Source organism: Elaeis guineensis, chromosome 3, assembly GCF_000442705.2.
Source record: "Elaeis guineensis isolate ETL-2024a chromosome 3, EG11, whole genome shotgun sequence".
Lineage (NCBI taxonomy): Eukaryota > Viridiplantae > Streptophyta > Magnoliopsida > Arecales > Arecaceae > Elaeis > Elaeis guineensis.
In genome coordinates this window covers 118107512-118121867 of record NC_025995.2, presented here as the reverse complement: position 1 = coordinate 118121867, position 14356 = coordinate 118107512, and the positions used below count along the sequence as shown (strand labels likewise).

At 41.1% G+C, this 14356-nt stretch overlaps 1 protein-coding gene across 1 annotated transcript; it reads left to right on the top strand.

Annotated features, from left to right (window-relative positions):
- The first annotated feature begins 8418 nt into the window (after positions 1-8418).
- On the top strand, positions 8419-12616 carry LOC105040582 (U-box domain-containing protein 17-like). Its single transcript, XM_010917171.4, is given in 3 exon segments — positions 8419-9202; positions 9205-10937; positions 12257-12616. Coding segments are annotated over 2 exon segments (2187 nt in total). The 5' UTR covers positions 8419-8745; the 3' UTR covers positions 10935-10937; positions 12257-12616.
- The last annotated feature ends 1740 nt before the right edge of the window (positions 12617-14356 follow it).

Sequence of the window (14356 nt, the reverse complement as noted above, 5' to 3'; positions counted from 1 at the left end):
TCCATCCTTGATTCAGTCTGGGTAGAAGAACCAAACTTTGTTTGCTAATTGGATTGATTGGTCCATCGTAGAGGCAAGAAAAAGACATTTTTGACTCTCGTTGGATGCGCCAGATCATGTCTAAATTGTCTATGGTTCCTCTGTGTTTAATGCAATTTGAAAGAAGGAAATGATATTGATAGCAGAAGAGAAGGAAATGATATTAAAAAAATTAAATAACCATGCGTTGGTCAAGGACGAGGGGGACGCTGCATATAGAATTGGTTGTGCGCAAGCTTAGAACTACTGTCCTTTGAAGAATCATACAATTGACTTGGACTTTTGATTGGAGTGAATATCTCTGGAAAATTAGTCAACAATATTGTATTCTCCTCTGAACCGATCTTGTACACACGGTTATTGAAGAGGAGATACATGCTGTACTGTGTATCGAGTTTTGCTGTTAATATGAACTTTAGCTTTATTGAGTGTTTTCTCAACACAAAGCACTTATAAATCTACTTTTGATAAAAACATTATCCTCTCCTTTCAAACTATTATTGGGATAACCGAATTATTCAACCTCGGCTGTTTACCGACCCGACTGCTCAAATTTTATGGAAAATATTCTATCTCGGCCTCAGATAGTTGCCAAGCTCATCTTGGGAGACATACTGGCGACACATAGTGAAATAGGTCCTTATAGAACCTTTCAGATTGTTTTCTTTGTTTGCATGATCGTGGAGCGGTAAATTTGACATCGTGGGTGCAATAACTATCAAATGATGGCCCATTATAGGCATAATAATTGTCCATAATTTTGACTATATATATATATATATATTTTTTATTATATATATATATATATATATATATATTATATATGGGTTTTGCTATGTGAATGGTTGATGTGATAAATATTTTAATAATCGAAATCGTTTCATATCATATTAAATTGATTTTTTTTTTTTTTGTTGAGAAAGCTTTCTTCATGGGCCATCAAAGGCTGAGGGGGGGGGACCGCGGGTGCACATTGGGAGGGACGGTGGCATGGAGTAGCCGTGGGTCGCCAGCAGGATGGGGATGAGGTGGTGGAGGGATGATGGTGCAGAGTAGTTGTGGACCACCGACGGAGGGTGGGTGGGAACCACGGATGCATGCTAGGAGGAACAGTGGCATGGAGCAGCAGCGGGCTACCGACAGGGAGGGGATGAGTGGGAACCATAGGTGCACGCCGGGGAGGCAGTGGTATGGAGAAGTCATAAGTTATCCGGGAGGACGCAGAGCAGCTGCGATGGCCTAGCTGTAGGCCATTGGAGGGTCGAGGGTGTAGAGCAGTGGCAGGTGTCTGGAGGGGTGGACAGCACAGAGCAGTAGCGAGCACCGCCAAGGGAGGACCACAAGCGTGGGGTGGGCAGGAGCGGTGCAGAGAAGCTGCGGGCTTAGGATTGACAATAGGGGGGCAGAGGAGTTGCGGCATTGGAGGGGATGGAGATGAGGGCAGAGGAGCCATGCGGGGGCCGGGTAGGTGCGGAGGAGCCGCGAGTGGGGCCCAGAGAAGGGGGCGCAGAGAAGCCATGCATAAAGAAGGAAAAAAAAAAAAAATAAAATAAAATATTAATTTAAAAATTTATATATAAAATAATAATATATAATATTTAAAATAATTTTTATAATAAAATATTATAAAGAAGTACTATAGCTATATATATAATATATAATATTAAAATAATATATATATATATATATATAATATATATATAATATATATATATATATATATATATATATATATATATATAGGATATGGAGGGATCTTCAAGTAAGTATTTTTTGAGAAATAGAAATGAGCATTTATTCTTTCTCTTCCGATTTTTCTTTAAATTTGAGCTAACTTAAACATTAAAGGATATCCCATCAAATAAACTCAACAAATGAATATTTGGTTGCTAGTTGAAGGGATCCTCAATCTTCCACCGAACTCCAAACTCATCCTCAAGCCGATCTTCAGCTCGATTTTCTATTAAGATCTCCAGAGTCCAGCGGCAACAAAAACTTTGCCACATATTGGATGACACGTTCTATTCAATGTTTGGCATGCAGGATTAGTATTACTCGAATCATAGCACAAGAAACACTCACCAGCACAAGCCTCTCTTTGGTTGACAAACAGGTCTCAAACTGTGTGGTAAGCATGCCAGATAGAGACGCGAGTTTAGGTACACTGTACAGGAGAAAAGCAGGTGCATAAGTCCTACTTGTGTAGTATTTATATCTAGTGGATAAGATGCAAATTTTAGCAACTGTGTTTGAGCAATTTCATTTCAATAGACAACTAATTTCTTTTTTTGATTAAGGAACAACGAGCGACTAATTCAACGTAAACCATGAGGCAAGATATTTTACTTGTCTTCCTCAAGGTAAAAGGGGTACGTAAATTGGTGTAAAGATTGAATATTTAATTATAATATTGATTAAACGTAAGTTCAAACAGATAAAATGTCTGTCGACCTGATACGTAACAAATAACAGACTTGTAATAAGATAGTGCAAAAGAAAGCTGAAAAAAATCATAACATATTGATATGGGTAATTTTATTGAACCTGAGGTGTTCGAATTATTGGTTTCTCGGTAGACAAGAGATGATGATGTGGATGAGCTAGCGCTTTTCTGGTTGGCCGAATGGAGCAGACTGCTTCATTTTGAAAGAAAAAATTATTGATTAGAATAGTTCTATTACGTATATCTTATATTATCAAATATAAATAAATATATTATTTATTATTGAAAAAATATATTATTATCTATACTTGATTGAAAATTTTAAATTAAAAAAAATTATGATTAATTATGATTGGCTAGCTGATAATTTTTATTATTTTGAATGAGAAAAAATTTATTTTCTTAAAAGGTATGTTTGTTTGTTATTAGATGGTATAAGATATACATAGTAGAACTGTTTCAATCAACAATTTCTCCTTTGGAAGTGGCTAATAAGGAGACATTTAAAGGATGATGTTGGTACCTTGTCTCAAATGCGCGAACTATGCGGCCAGCCACATCCATCCTCCGAATCCTATTGGCTTGGATCCGATCAACAGCTTATGGACCAGTTACAACCACTAACTAACGGGGACAAACATATCTATATTGCTCTCTTTTTCCTTGAGTTGGTAGATTTAATTGGACCAACCAATAATGTCTCCTCTCAGCAACCAACACCTCATTGCAACTAGAGTACCCACATCTCGTTGCCCATGAAAGCTACAGTGAGCTGGATGAATTTTAGCCACAAGCCTTTTTCTTAGGACGAAATTACTTGTTCAGGCCTGTATGTACTATAACTTTTGATACTCATTTATTTTGAAAAAAAATTATATAAAAATTTATGACTAAGGATTTGTTTGAATGTTCCTGGAATTGAAAATCGCATAGGATTTGTGGATTGGGCCTACATGACCAACAAAATTACAGTCCACATGTTGAAAGATGTATTCATAAAAAACCTATAAACAATTTTGAAGTGGGTTCTATAAGGGAACAAAAGATCTTAGCAAATCCTTTTTTTTCTCTCTATGCGATTCAAGCTGATTCACTTTAAAACTATTTCTAGATATTTTTTCTATCTCAGTCTGTGGTATTTGTGGATTGGCCGAATCCACAAGTTACTACATCATTTTCAACGCAATTCTATAAGAAAATTCACACATGCCCTAAGTATCATTTTCACAGAAGTAACTTATTCTGCAATGATATTTTCATTGATGAGCTGAATTTGATATTAAAAGTGGGCCTGCAGAAATCAAGCAATAGAATCCTATGCTAACTTGAAAGTATACCCTATACCATGTGATAGTGCATCACTCCAATCACTTCGTCTCTCGTTTCTATGAGCTCGGTTATGTGGGCTCCATTCATTATACATTTATGGTTTCTTATGGCTCACATAAATAAGACGAGATGGCTGGCATGATGTATTTCATGTGGTACATAGGGTGTATGGTATAATTTCTCTCCACTGGCTCGTGAGTTTATCATTCAGTAACGAGTGACTTATCTTTGAATGGGAACTAAGATGGTGATGACCCTCCACTATTTTTTACGGTAATAGGCCGCCCTTCCTTTTCTTTAGTAAATTTTTATTGCAACGGTGATACCACATCACTGTTGTAACAAACTAATCAACGGTCGAAAATAGATAAAATATAGGAGGATAGTATGGGATATTATCCATAAGAACCGATGAAATATACGACAATAGATAAAATATAAAAATTTTTATTGATTTTTTATAAATTTAATATAATATCACCGTTGCAACGAATATTTTTTTCTTCTTTTGCCTATCGATCCCTGCCACCGTCAACTTCATCCTGCGCTCCAAATTCTCCTCTTCCCCGTCCGTCCTCGGCAGCCGCCAGCACCAGCTGTTCAAAGAGGCTTCGGCTTCACCTCCACCCCCTCTCTAAAGAGCCGCTTCCTCTGTCTCATCCATGGATTGCGGTCCTCCTCCAATCCTGAAAATGGTGTTAAGTTCAAAGACGATCAGAGAGTCTTAATCGCTCTGAATATTGTTTACTTGGATGACATCTATGTTTTGAACTGCACCGGGAACATGACATGTAGCTACTTCACTTTCCAGCATTCTATCCCGCTGCTACAACCATATTACACCTACTTGTACGTCTTCATGACCTCCCAGCGTTCTATTCCTTTGCTACAACAATGTCATGGTGGCCTACAGCGATGTTTTCATAAGGTTAGAACCTCCTGCAGCACTCAAAACCATTGGCCCTAGGGGTTCCTTGTACCATGTGCAAGCATGGATCCATTTTTTGAGTGCATGCTTGAAATGGGATTTGTGCTGTCATGGGATCCAGTGGAGGGATATTGCAATGTCGGACATTCCAGCGGACAAAACAGTAGGGCTAGAGGATAGTGGGAAAGTGGTTGGCAATGGGGAAAAAGCTAAGAACCGGTTCGCTGAGAAATGGGTGATGTATGATTACCCGGGGACCAACGGGCGGTGCTCCCAATTGTTAGTTTCTTCTTCATTGCTCCCTCTAGCTTCTGTTACATAATTCTTTTCTCATGGCCTTTTCTTGGAAACGCAGGTGGATGGAAGGCTTTTGCGCCGACTTGGAAGGAGGCAGATGCTACCTGATCTACGAGTATATATATAGAGAACAGCTCCCTCCACTACAGAGCTCCATGACCTTATGGTCCTCATCACCCCTTTCCAGCTCCATTGTCGGGCAAGTCCTGCATGTCACACACGACCCTTACTATTGTATGCACCAAGTGCAAGTGAACCAGGGCAAATCGCGGAGCTATCCACGGTGGATAGCGCGCAATCAGAAATTGGTGACATACAAGGGGTAGCGTGGCGTGTTATCCATCATGGGATTTGAGGCATTCTAATTGCACCTGGTGCATGCAACACGGAGGCCATCAAGGCCGGGTCCAATGTTGTCGCCACCCACATCGTCTGGGCTACATCGTGCGCGAGCACTTGGGGAATCGGTTACTCGCCACCACGATGGACATGCCTGCTTACGAGGGGGTGATCTTGGAGCTTGATATGGATCAGATTCCATGCTCTTCCATCATTATCGTTTGGATCTACCATCCAATGACAATGTGACATGTGGCAAGCATGTTTAAAACTCGGACAAATTAAGAAGAGTGGTTACAGCCCGCGAAGTCAACGGGATAAATAAAAGTGGATGCTTATGGCTTGTCCGTTGATCTTGAAGCTTGTACAGTGGAATCATGCTCTCATCTCTTTATAAATAGGTTTAGAGTATAAATCTTATCCCATCTAATCTCATAACCGATCTGTTAACTAATATTTTTCATTCACTTTAGATTGATCTTCTTGTCTCTATTATATCAAAATTTTACTTGACTTACGTATTGGAAGATCTTCCAACGAATTAATTTTATCAATTTCAAATCATCTCTTTGTTCGCACATCAACTCCCACTCCGACTAGAACAACTGTCGTCCTTCAACCTGCCAATTTTATCAGATAGGTTTTAGCAGAAGCAAAGCTGATCTTTAAAAAGGATGTGATGAGAGCGAGGAAGGGAAAGCTCTATGGGTGGAGGCATCAAATATGCGGGCACTAATTTCATTTATACATATATATTTTTTTAATAAACACAAATATGTAAATCAAATGATTGTTAAAATTTAGTATTTATATTATTTTAAATGGATATAGATACAAGTTAGATAGTAATTATATTTATATTTTTTTATCCAAATCATTAGAATATATGATGACAACAAACATAAAAATGGATATTAAAAGGTTATCAAAATTAGTATTCATTTTTGTTTTAAATGGATATAGATGTAGATTAGATATTAAATATATCAATATTTATTTTAAACGGATATGGATACAAGTTGGTTATTTGATTATGTTTATATTTTCTATATGTATGCATGTATGTGTGTGTATCCATATACATACATATACATATACATACATACATATATAAGATTTTGAGTAAAATTAAATAATGAAAACTAACATAAGCAATACAATCATAAAGGATGAGAATGAAATCCACTATTAAGATTAATATGATGCATCACAACCAGATAATTAATGATCTAAGTTTAGTTATTAAATGTTATATGGAGATTGATTTCATCAAGTATTTGGATCACTAATTCATCAAATTTATGTTAAAAATATATTTAATTTTAGATATATTTAAATAATATGTATGATATAAAAATTATTAAAATTATCTATTTTTTAAAAGGAGCTTAGAAGAAAACACTTGTACAAATATAGGAATTATTGATGTTATTAATATTTTTAATATTATAGATGAAAAGAATTTAAGATATTATAAAAATAAAATATGGGTGCTTTGGGTTCGTGACTGAATTTAGAATCAGATTGGCTTGGATATTTTTTTTCAAATATTAACTAATTAGAGAAGTATTTTTTTTTTAATGTAAACTTAGCTAGTGGAATGAGATTTGAATATTGAGAAGAGAGCTAGAATTTGATTTTAGAGGATTGGATATTCTTATTCTTCCTACTTCACCTTCAGAATGAGACTTCCTTTAGCCAAATAGTTGGAATATGAGTCACTCATTTTCATCTTGAAAGTCCCTTCCACCTAAGGCAAAGATATCTTAAAGTTATTTATTTTTTTTATTCAACAAAAAAAATGGATTGAATTTTTTGAAAAAAATTGATTATTAAAATATAAATTATCATAATATATTTTAAATAAAAATATCATACAAATTTTTTTTGATAGAAATATCATATAAATTTGAATAAATTTTAATAAGTATAACTTGTTATGGTGGATAGATGGTTATTAGCTAACTGAGAAGATTTAGGTATCTTTTTCATCCCATCTATTTTCAACCTTAAGTAATTTCCTCGTTCCTATTTACCTGGGTACGTTCTTCCCATGTGAAGTTTCAACTCTATCGACGTCCTCAAATATTATTGCCTTGTTTCTTGCTCTTTTGTAGTAAATATAATAATTTCTTTTCTGAATTTATTTCTTAAATGAATTAATCTGAAAATAAGTAACGACTATTCTAGTAAGAGCCGTTGTCTTGGTGAATAACAAATAAAATTTGAAGATACTAAAATAATTATCAAATGATGATCCATAATTTCGTTACATTACGCTTGTTGAATAGATTAACACCTAAATAAGAATCATCACTTCAAGTTCTATTATCATTTTTACGGTAGCTTACCTGCACAAAGAAAAAATCAAAAAAAAGAAAAAATTGCGGTCCAGTGAATTGTTTAGCGGCTCCGGCGGGCTTCCTCTAATCATGGCGGTGAGGGAGGCTTCTCGCCTCGATGCTCGGATGCATGCTTGGTTTTTTTTCCTCTTCGACCACCGTAATCAATCATCGAGCGGTTCGTCCCCCGTCAAGCAAGTTAGATCGCTACTGCAAGTATTTTTCCAAAAAATAAAACAAAAAACCATTTCATTTTTACTTTTTTTTATTTTCACTTTTGACTACGGTAAGTAATCGCTCAGCTTTCTGTCCTCTTTCACCGCACAGTGGGACGGTACGTTCACCGAATCCATTAGGCCACTAATAAATAGCAATAAATTTTTATTTGGAACGGGGCGCCCCATGGCCCATGGTGCCCTTTTTTTACCTGTCGTGTCCGAAACGCCTACGTTGACTTTGGCTCAATGGCTTCTTCCTACGCCTTTCCCCACCTCTCGCCCGCTGTACGCCCTCCAGTAAGAGTTGTAATGACGAGAATACCCCCATCTACCATCACCCGACACTGCGGTACACTCTAGTAATTGCGTGAAAGGGTCACGCTTGTTTCCCACCCTACCCTTGCCGTGGTGGTGGGCCTGTGGCCGCCTGGTGGGGGCCGTCAAAATCGCGGTCGGCTTGTGCCTTCCAAAGGCAGCGCCCGAAATTTCCAGACTCAACAAACGCGGAAGCCATCGTTCCCCAATTTTAAGAGCCATCCAACCATATTCCTGTATTTTCTCATATCAATCCTCTCTTCCTTTTGCGAATCTAATAATCCCCCGATCCAGAGGAGCACCTTCTTCGATTTCCTATCCTCCCTAACTGCCTCACGTTCCATACCCCACCACCCTTCCATCGAACTGTTAACCCTAAGAATCCGCAATTCCCATTCCTAAAGAAAAACAAAAGGAAAAGGAGATTTTTTAATTGTAATTTGATTCTGGGTTTTCGATTTGGAGCAGAGGCGAAACCCGACGGCGGTCGCCGAGATGTCCTCCGCGCTCGCTTTCCTCTCCCTTCAGCGGAGGAGATTGCCGCTGGCGGGGGCGTTCTTCGCGCCGGCGGACTTCTCCGACCTCGCCCTCATCCACACCCTCGCCAGCCTCACCGGCGAACTTATCACCTCCCACAACAATCCCCGGCCGTCCTCCCACGCCCAGTTCCAGCGACGGAACTCCGGATCCCTCGTCCGGAAGGTCAAGATCCTCCTTTGCCTCTTCGAATTCCTTAAAGATTCCTTATCCTCTTCTTCCTCCCCTCCTCCTCCTTTCCCTCGCTCCGCTATCCTTTGCTTTAGAGAGCTCTACATCCTGGTCTATCGGGCCAAGCTCCTTCTCGATTATTGCTCGCAGTCCAGCCGGCTTTGGCTCCTTCTCAGGAACCCCCAGATCGCCGGCAATTTTCATGACCTCAACCAAGAAATAGCCACGCTCCTCGACATCCTCCCCTCGATGATCTCCATCTCTCCGCCGACGTCCAGGAGCAGATCGAGCTCCTCCATAGGCAGACCAGGAGGTCCAAGCTCTATATCCATCCGCAGGACGAGGAGCTCCGCCGCAAGCTCTTCTCTTTCCTCAATGAATTCGAGCGGGGCGGGGTGCCGGACCCGGAGGAGCTGCGGGCGGCTTTTATCGACCAGTTGGGAATTCGAGATGCCAAGGCTTGCCGTACCGAGATTGAATTCTTGGAAGAGCAGATTTATAACCAGGAAGAAGATGCCGATCTCTCCCTTCTCGGCGGGGTCGTGGCCCTCACTAGGTATTGCAGGTTCCTGCTCTTTGGATTTCAAGAGATCGACGTCGAGAGATGCAGCAATCAAGCAAACAAATTGAGAAACGGATTGGCCAGCCAGGGGAGTTTGGATTCCTCTTTCACCATTCCCAAGGACTTCTGCTGCCCGATTTCACTTGATTTGATGACAGACCCGGTGATCACCTCCACCGGTCAGACGTATGACCGTGCCTCGATCACCCAATGGATGGGTGAAGGCCACTGCACCTGCCCTAATTCTGGCCAGATGCTCACCCACAACCGCCTCGTGCCCAATCGCGCCCTTCGAAACCTAATTTCTCAGTGGTGTACTGCTCATGGAATACCTTGTGACACCCCTGAGAGCGCTGAAGCTTCTGCCGAGAGCATTGCCACCGCGTGCGCCAGCAAGGCCGCGGTAAAAGCCAACCAGGCGACGGCTAAAATTTTGGTTCGGCAGCTTTCGACTGGGTCGGAGGATGAGATGACCGTCTCCGTCCGCGAGCTTCGGTTGCTGGCGAAGACTGCTAGGGAGAACCGGGCTTTCATCGCGGAGAGCGGGGCGATCCCGCTCCTCTCCCCGCTCCTCTATTCGTGCAATCCAGTTGCTCAAGAGAATGCGGTGACTGCCATATTGAACTTATCGATTCACGATGGCAACAAGAGCCGAATTATGGACGAAGAAGGGTGTTTGAGATTGATTGTTTGTGTTTTGAGACAAGGGTGGACGACGGAGGCGAGGGAGAATGCAGCAGCCACGTTGTTCAGCCTGTCGGCAGTGCATGAATACAAGAAAAGGATCATCGATGAGCCGGGTGCGGTGGAGGCATTGGCGAACATGTTGACCGATGGGAGCCCGAGAGGGAGGAAGGATGCTGTGATGGCGTTGTTCAATCTCTCGACTCACCCGGAAAGCTGGGTCCGGATGATGGACGTGGGGGCACTCTCTGCATTGGTTGGAGCAGTGGAAGATGAAGAGGTGGCCGAGGAGGCAGCGGGTGCACTGGCTTTGCTCATGAAGGAGCCAATTGTAGCAGAGGCGGTCGGGAGCGAAGAGGCTGCGATCCATAGTCTAATGGGGCTGATGAGGAGTGGAACTGCAAAGGGGAAGGAGAATGCGGTCGCGGCGCTGCAGGAGCTGTGCCAGCGTGGTGGCTTCGCCTTGACCCAGAGGGTGGCGAGGATGCCATCCTTGGGTGTTTTGCTTCAGACTATCTTGTTCACGGGGACGAAGAGGGCGAGAAGAAAAGCAGCCTTGCTCGCAAAGATGTGCCAGAGGTGCGAGTCTCCAGCAATGATGGCACTAGGAAGTGGATGGGCTTTTGATCACGCATCTGCGAGGGCCAACCCGTTGAGGCGGAGTTCGAGTTTTGGTAGCGGAGATGTTTCAGTCTCAGTGCCAATGGCCATTTCGGTACCTGTGCTATAGCCTGTAAGTTTTAGTTTTCTTTGTTACATGACTGTCACTGTTGGTTAAGTTCATTCAAAAAAAAAAAAAAAAAAAAGAAATTCTTTCATTCAACCTTTGGGTGAGGGTAAGTAGCAGGAAAAAGATGGACGAATACTGTGATATTATACATGTTCTGTAAATAATCAGGCATTTAATTGTAGTTTCCTTCAGTTACTGTATATTGGTATGGAAAATCTTGTTTCGGCGAGCATTGGCAACTCCATCTTACCTGAGTGACACTGTTCCATGGATTATCCGATCATTTTTAATCCTGTACCACGTTCTGCTTCTATTAGAAAATCTGGATTTCTCTCATTGGATGCTCAATTAATCTCACAAATGGATCTCTGATTATATTGGAATGCAGCACGAACAGATGCGTTATGGACATTCTTGGTAGATCACCAATGTCCGAGTTCGTGTCTGTTTGGAAGAACTATGTAGTTTGTATACACCTAGTTGAATTTCATGAATTTCTGATAACATACCACAATACGTTATGCGAAATATTGAAGGAAATCCCAACCTTTTTAATTTTAATCTGATGACTATTTTGCTGCCAATGTATTGGTAATATTGCATTTGATGGTGATTTAGCTAGGATTCCTGATGATTCTTTTTGAATAATGGAGTGTTGGTCAATTTCCTAGGAGCACTGTTTCTTTTCCGAAGAAAAGTTAGAGCCGTCCACGCGTCCACGGAACAAGTCCAAAAGACAATCTTAGCTGGGATAGATTTGGCCGACCCAAACGAGGCGGGTCTCATCCACTAAAATGGCCCAGAAAACGGCCTATTTCAGTGCCTGGGTTCAACCTGTTTATGGTCAAGAACTATTGAAGCAGATTGGAGACGGTCACGATCAGAATGGATTTCATCTCACAAACATCTAAATTTTTAGCATTTTTCATATATTTGTTATTGGATAAGATTTTATTAGTATTTACAAATAAATTTATGTTACTATCTCTCAAGCAAACAGTTTTAGTTCTGCTCTCCTATGTTACCCTAAACATGCAACCAGACACCAGTTCCACGGTATGATCAGCTGCAAGCACGCCTGCCAGCCTTAGACTTGAATATGATACTCTATTAATCCTCAAATTATAGCGATCTATAAATTCTGATATTCATATAACCATCAAAAATATAACTCCAGGATCCCATACCATACGAAGCCACGTAGAACTGCAGATAAAGAAAAAGAAATTTTGCTAGCACTAAATATTAGAAGTGTGTTTTAAAGATTTTCCAAAAATCAAAACAGCTAACTAAACTTAGTTTTTTTTTTTTTTTTTCTTTAGGAATGGGTGAAGGTACCTCTTCAGCAGCTTCTTTTTAACATCAGGAAAAAATAATATGGAAGTGGTGCGGGTTTACAGAGCGTTCATGGAAGAACATGCCAGGTATAGAAGCGCTCATCCTTCTGCACGATGTCGTAGCTATCCATAAAAAGGTAGTCGAGAGGTACCACCCATGGCCTACGCTAGCAAACAGATCAGAGGGAAAGAATCGAGAGTATGAAGAAGCCATTAGAGACCGCCACGATTGATGAAGACGTGAGTGGTTGACGTTGAAATGGGAACGGGCTAGAGCCTTTGCCGTATAGCACCATCCCATATATGATTCCGAAATCCCTATATATATAAATATATAAATATAAATGTCCCATCATGGATTGACGAAGGAAGCAACGATCGAGCACTTTCTTTTTGAACCACTCCCTAAGAAATTCGCGGAGGCCTGTTGACTTTTAACAAGACGAGAAGGTCGTTTTCACTCCCACCGGTAGAGTAGTCTTAACTACTATCTATAAAGCTTATCAGGTCCAGATCTGCTTACAATGAAATTACAACCAGCCCACCATTCAATCAGGATCGTCCATCCAAGACACCTTCTCTTTGGTTGATAAAATATGCAGTGAAATTGCTTTCTTCCCTCTTTCCATTCGCTGATCTGTGACGACAAACCAAAGCTTCCTTTGTTGGAAGTGCTTCTTTTGTTCATACTCTCCAGTAAGAGCAGCAATAACAATTTTTGCAGTGATTATATATAATAACAAAGTTCTTGCAGTAGACGAAAGATCGACGTGGACTGCACTCGGTGCGCAGAAGATTCGCAAAAATTTACTGATCACATGGCCGGCCCCAGTGCCGACAACACGACATCGATTAACAATTGCTAAGAGAAACGTTTTAACAGTAGTTAGGATCGGCAGGGCTCGAGCAAGAGTGGCTCTGACAGAAGGCTTATCCAAATTGACTATTTTGCACAATTTCTTAATCCTTCATCAGCAGCGTTGGGACCGTCGAAACTGATGTTTGGTTGACCACGTTTCAGCTAACGTGAGAAAGATCCGTGACGACCAAGCGTTTCAGGGGTTGCAGTTCGGAACCTGATATATTTTAACTCAAGGGGAAACCAAAAGAAAAATCGAACAAGAAGAAGAAAGAGCCAGAGCAGAAGCGGGATATTCCTGGCCGAGGGAGTATCTTTGAATTATGTTGGGCTCTACGGAGTAGACGTGGGCGTATGATGATGTTTCCAGAGTCTAGACTACCTTGAGCTTAAGCGTGTGGGCTAAATTAGGGTCTGCCCGGCTCGAACTCAATAAGGATGCAACCGTTGCTCAACAGGATAGAATCATAGAAATGGGGAATAAGTGGAGGCTTGCTGGAGTGGAAAAGGTTTGGTAGGGATGGGATATTGTAGGCAGGGTGGTCATGTGGGTTTTGGGTGGAGGTGGCCGAGTGTGTGATGGATGGTGGTATCCGAGACGAATGGGATTTTGGGAGGAAAAGGGAGCGGGATGGGCTGGCGCGCGCACATATTGACGTTTTCACGGGACTGACCGAAACCTAATCCAGGAGTTGGATTCGAAGTTCGGCCAAGGCTGTCGACCTCCCTACCCAAGTCTAGCTAAAGGATGGCTCTCCCACACAGAACTTGGCCCAGCCCAACAAGCCTTGTGTTGCCCCCCCCCCCCCCCTTTTTTTTTTTTTGTTAGTCCCAGCTTCAAAGCACCAGCTTGCATTGGAGGATGTGTTTCCTGGTGGACAAGCCAAGTGTATGGTGTTAAAAGATTCAGATAACTACTATTTGATGGAACTTAGATGATTCCATAGGCCGTGCACGGACACTTAGATATTAATGGTTGCATCACCTTTTCTTGACAACAGTTTGCGCTGAAAGATTTTTTTTTTTTTTTTCCTTTCCTCGCAGTGTTTTTGAGATAAACATCAGATCTTGAATGCTTCGACGGCATATACTGTGGTACATAGTCCAGTCTAGTTCTGCGATATGAAATCCTCCGTTCTCTTCTTCCGTCCGAGCTTATAGATGGTATCATTGGAATGTAGAGAAATTTTTTATACATTGCATTCAAAGTTGACATCACTTTTCAA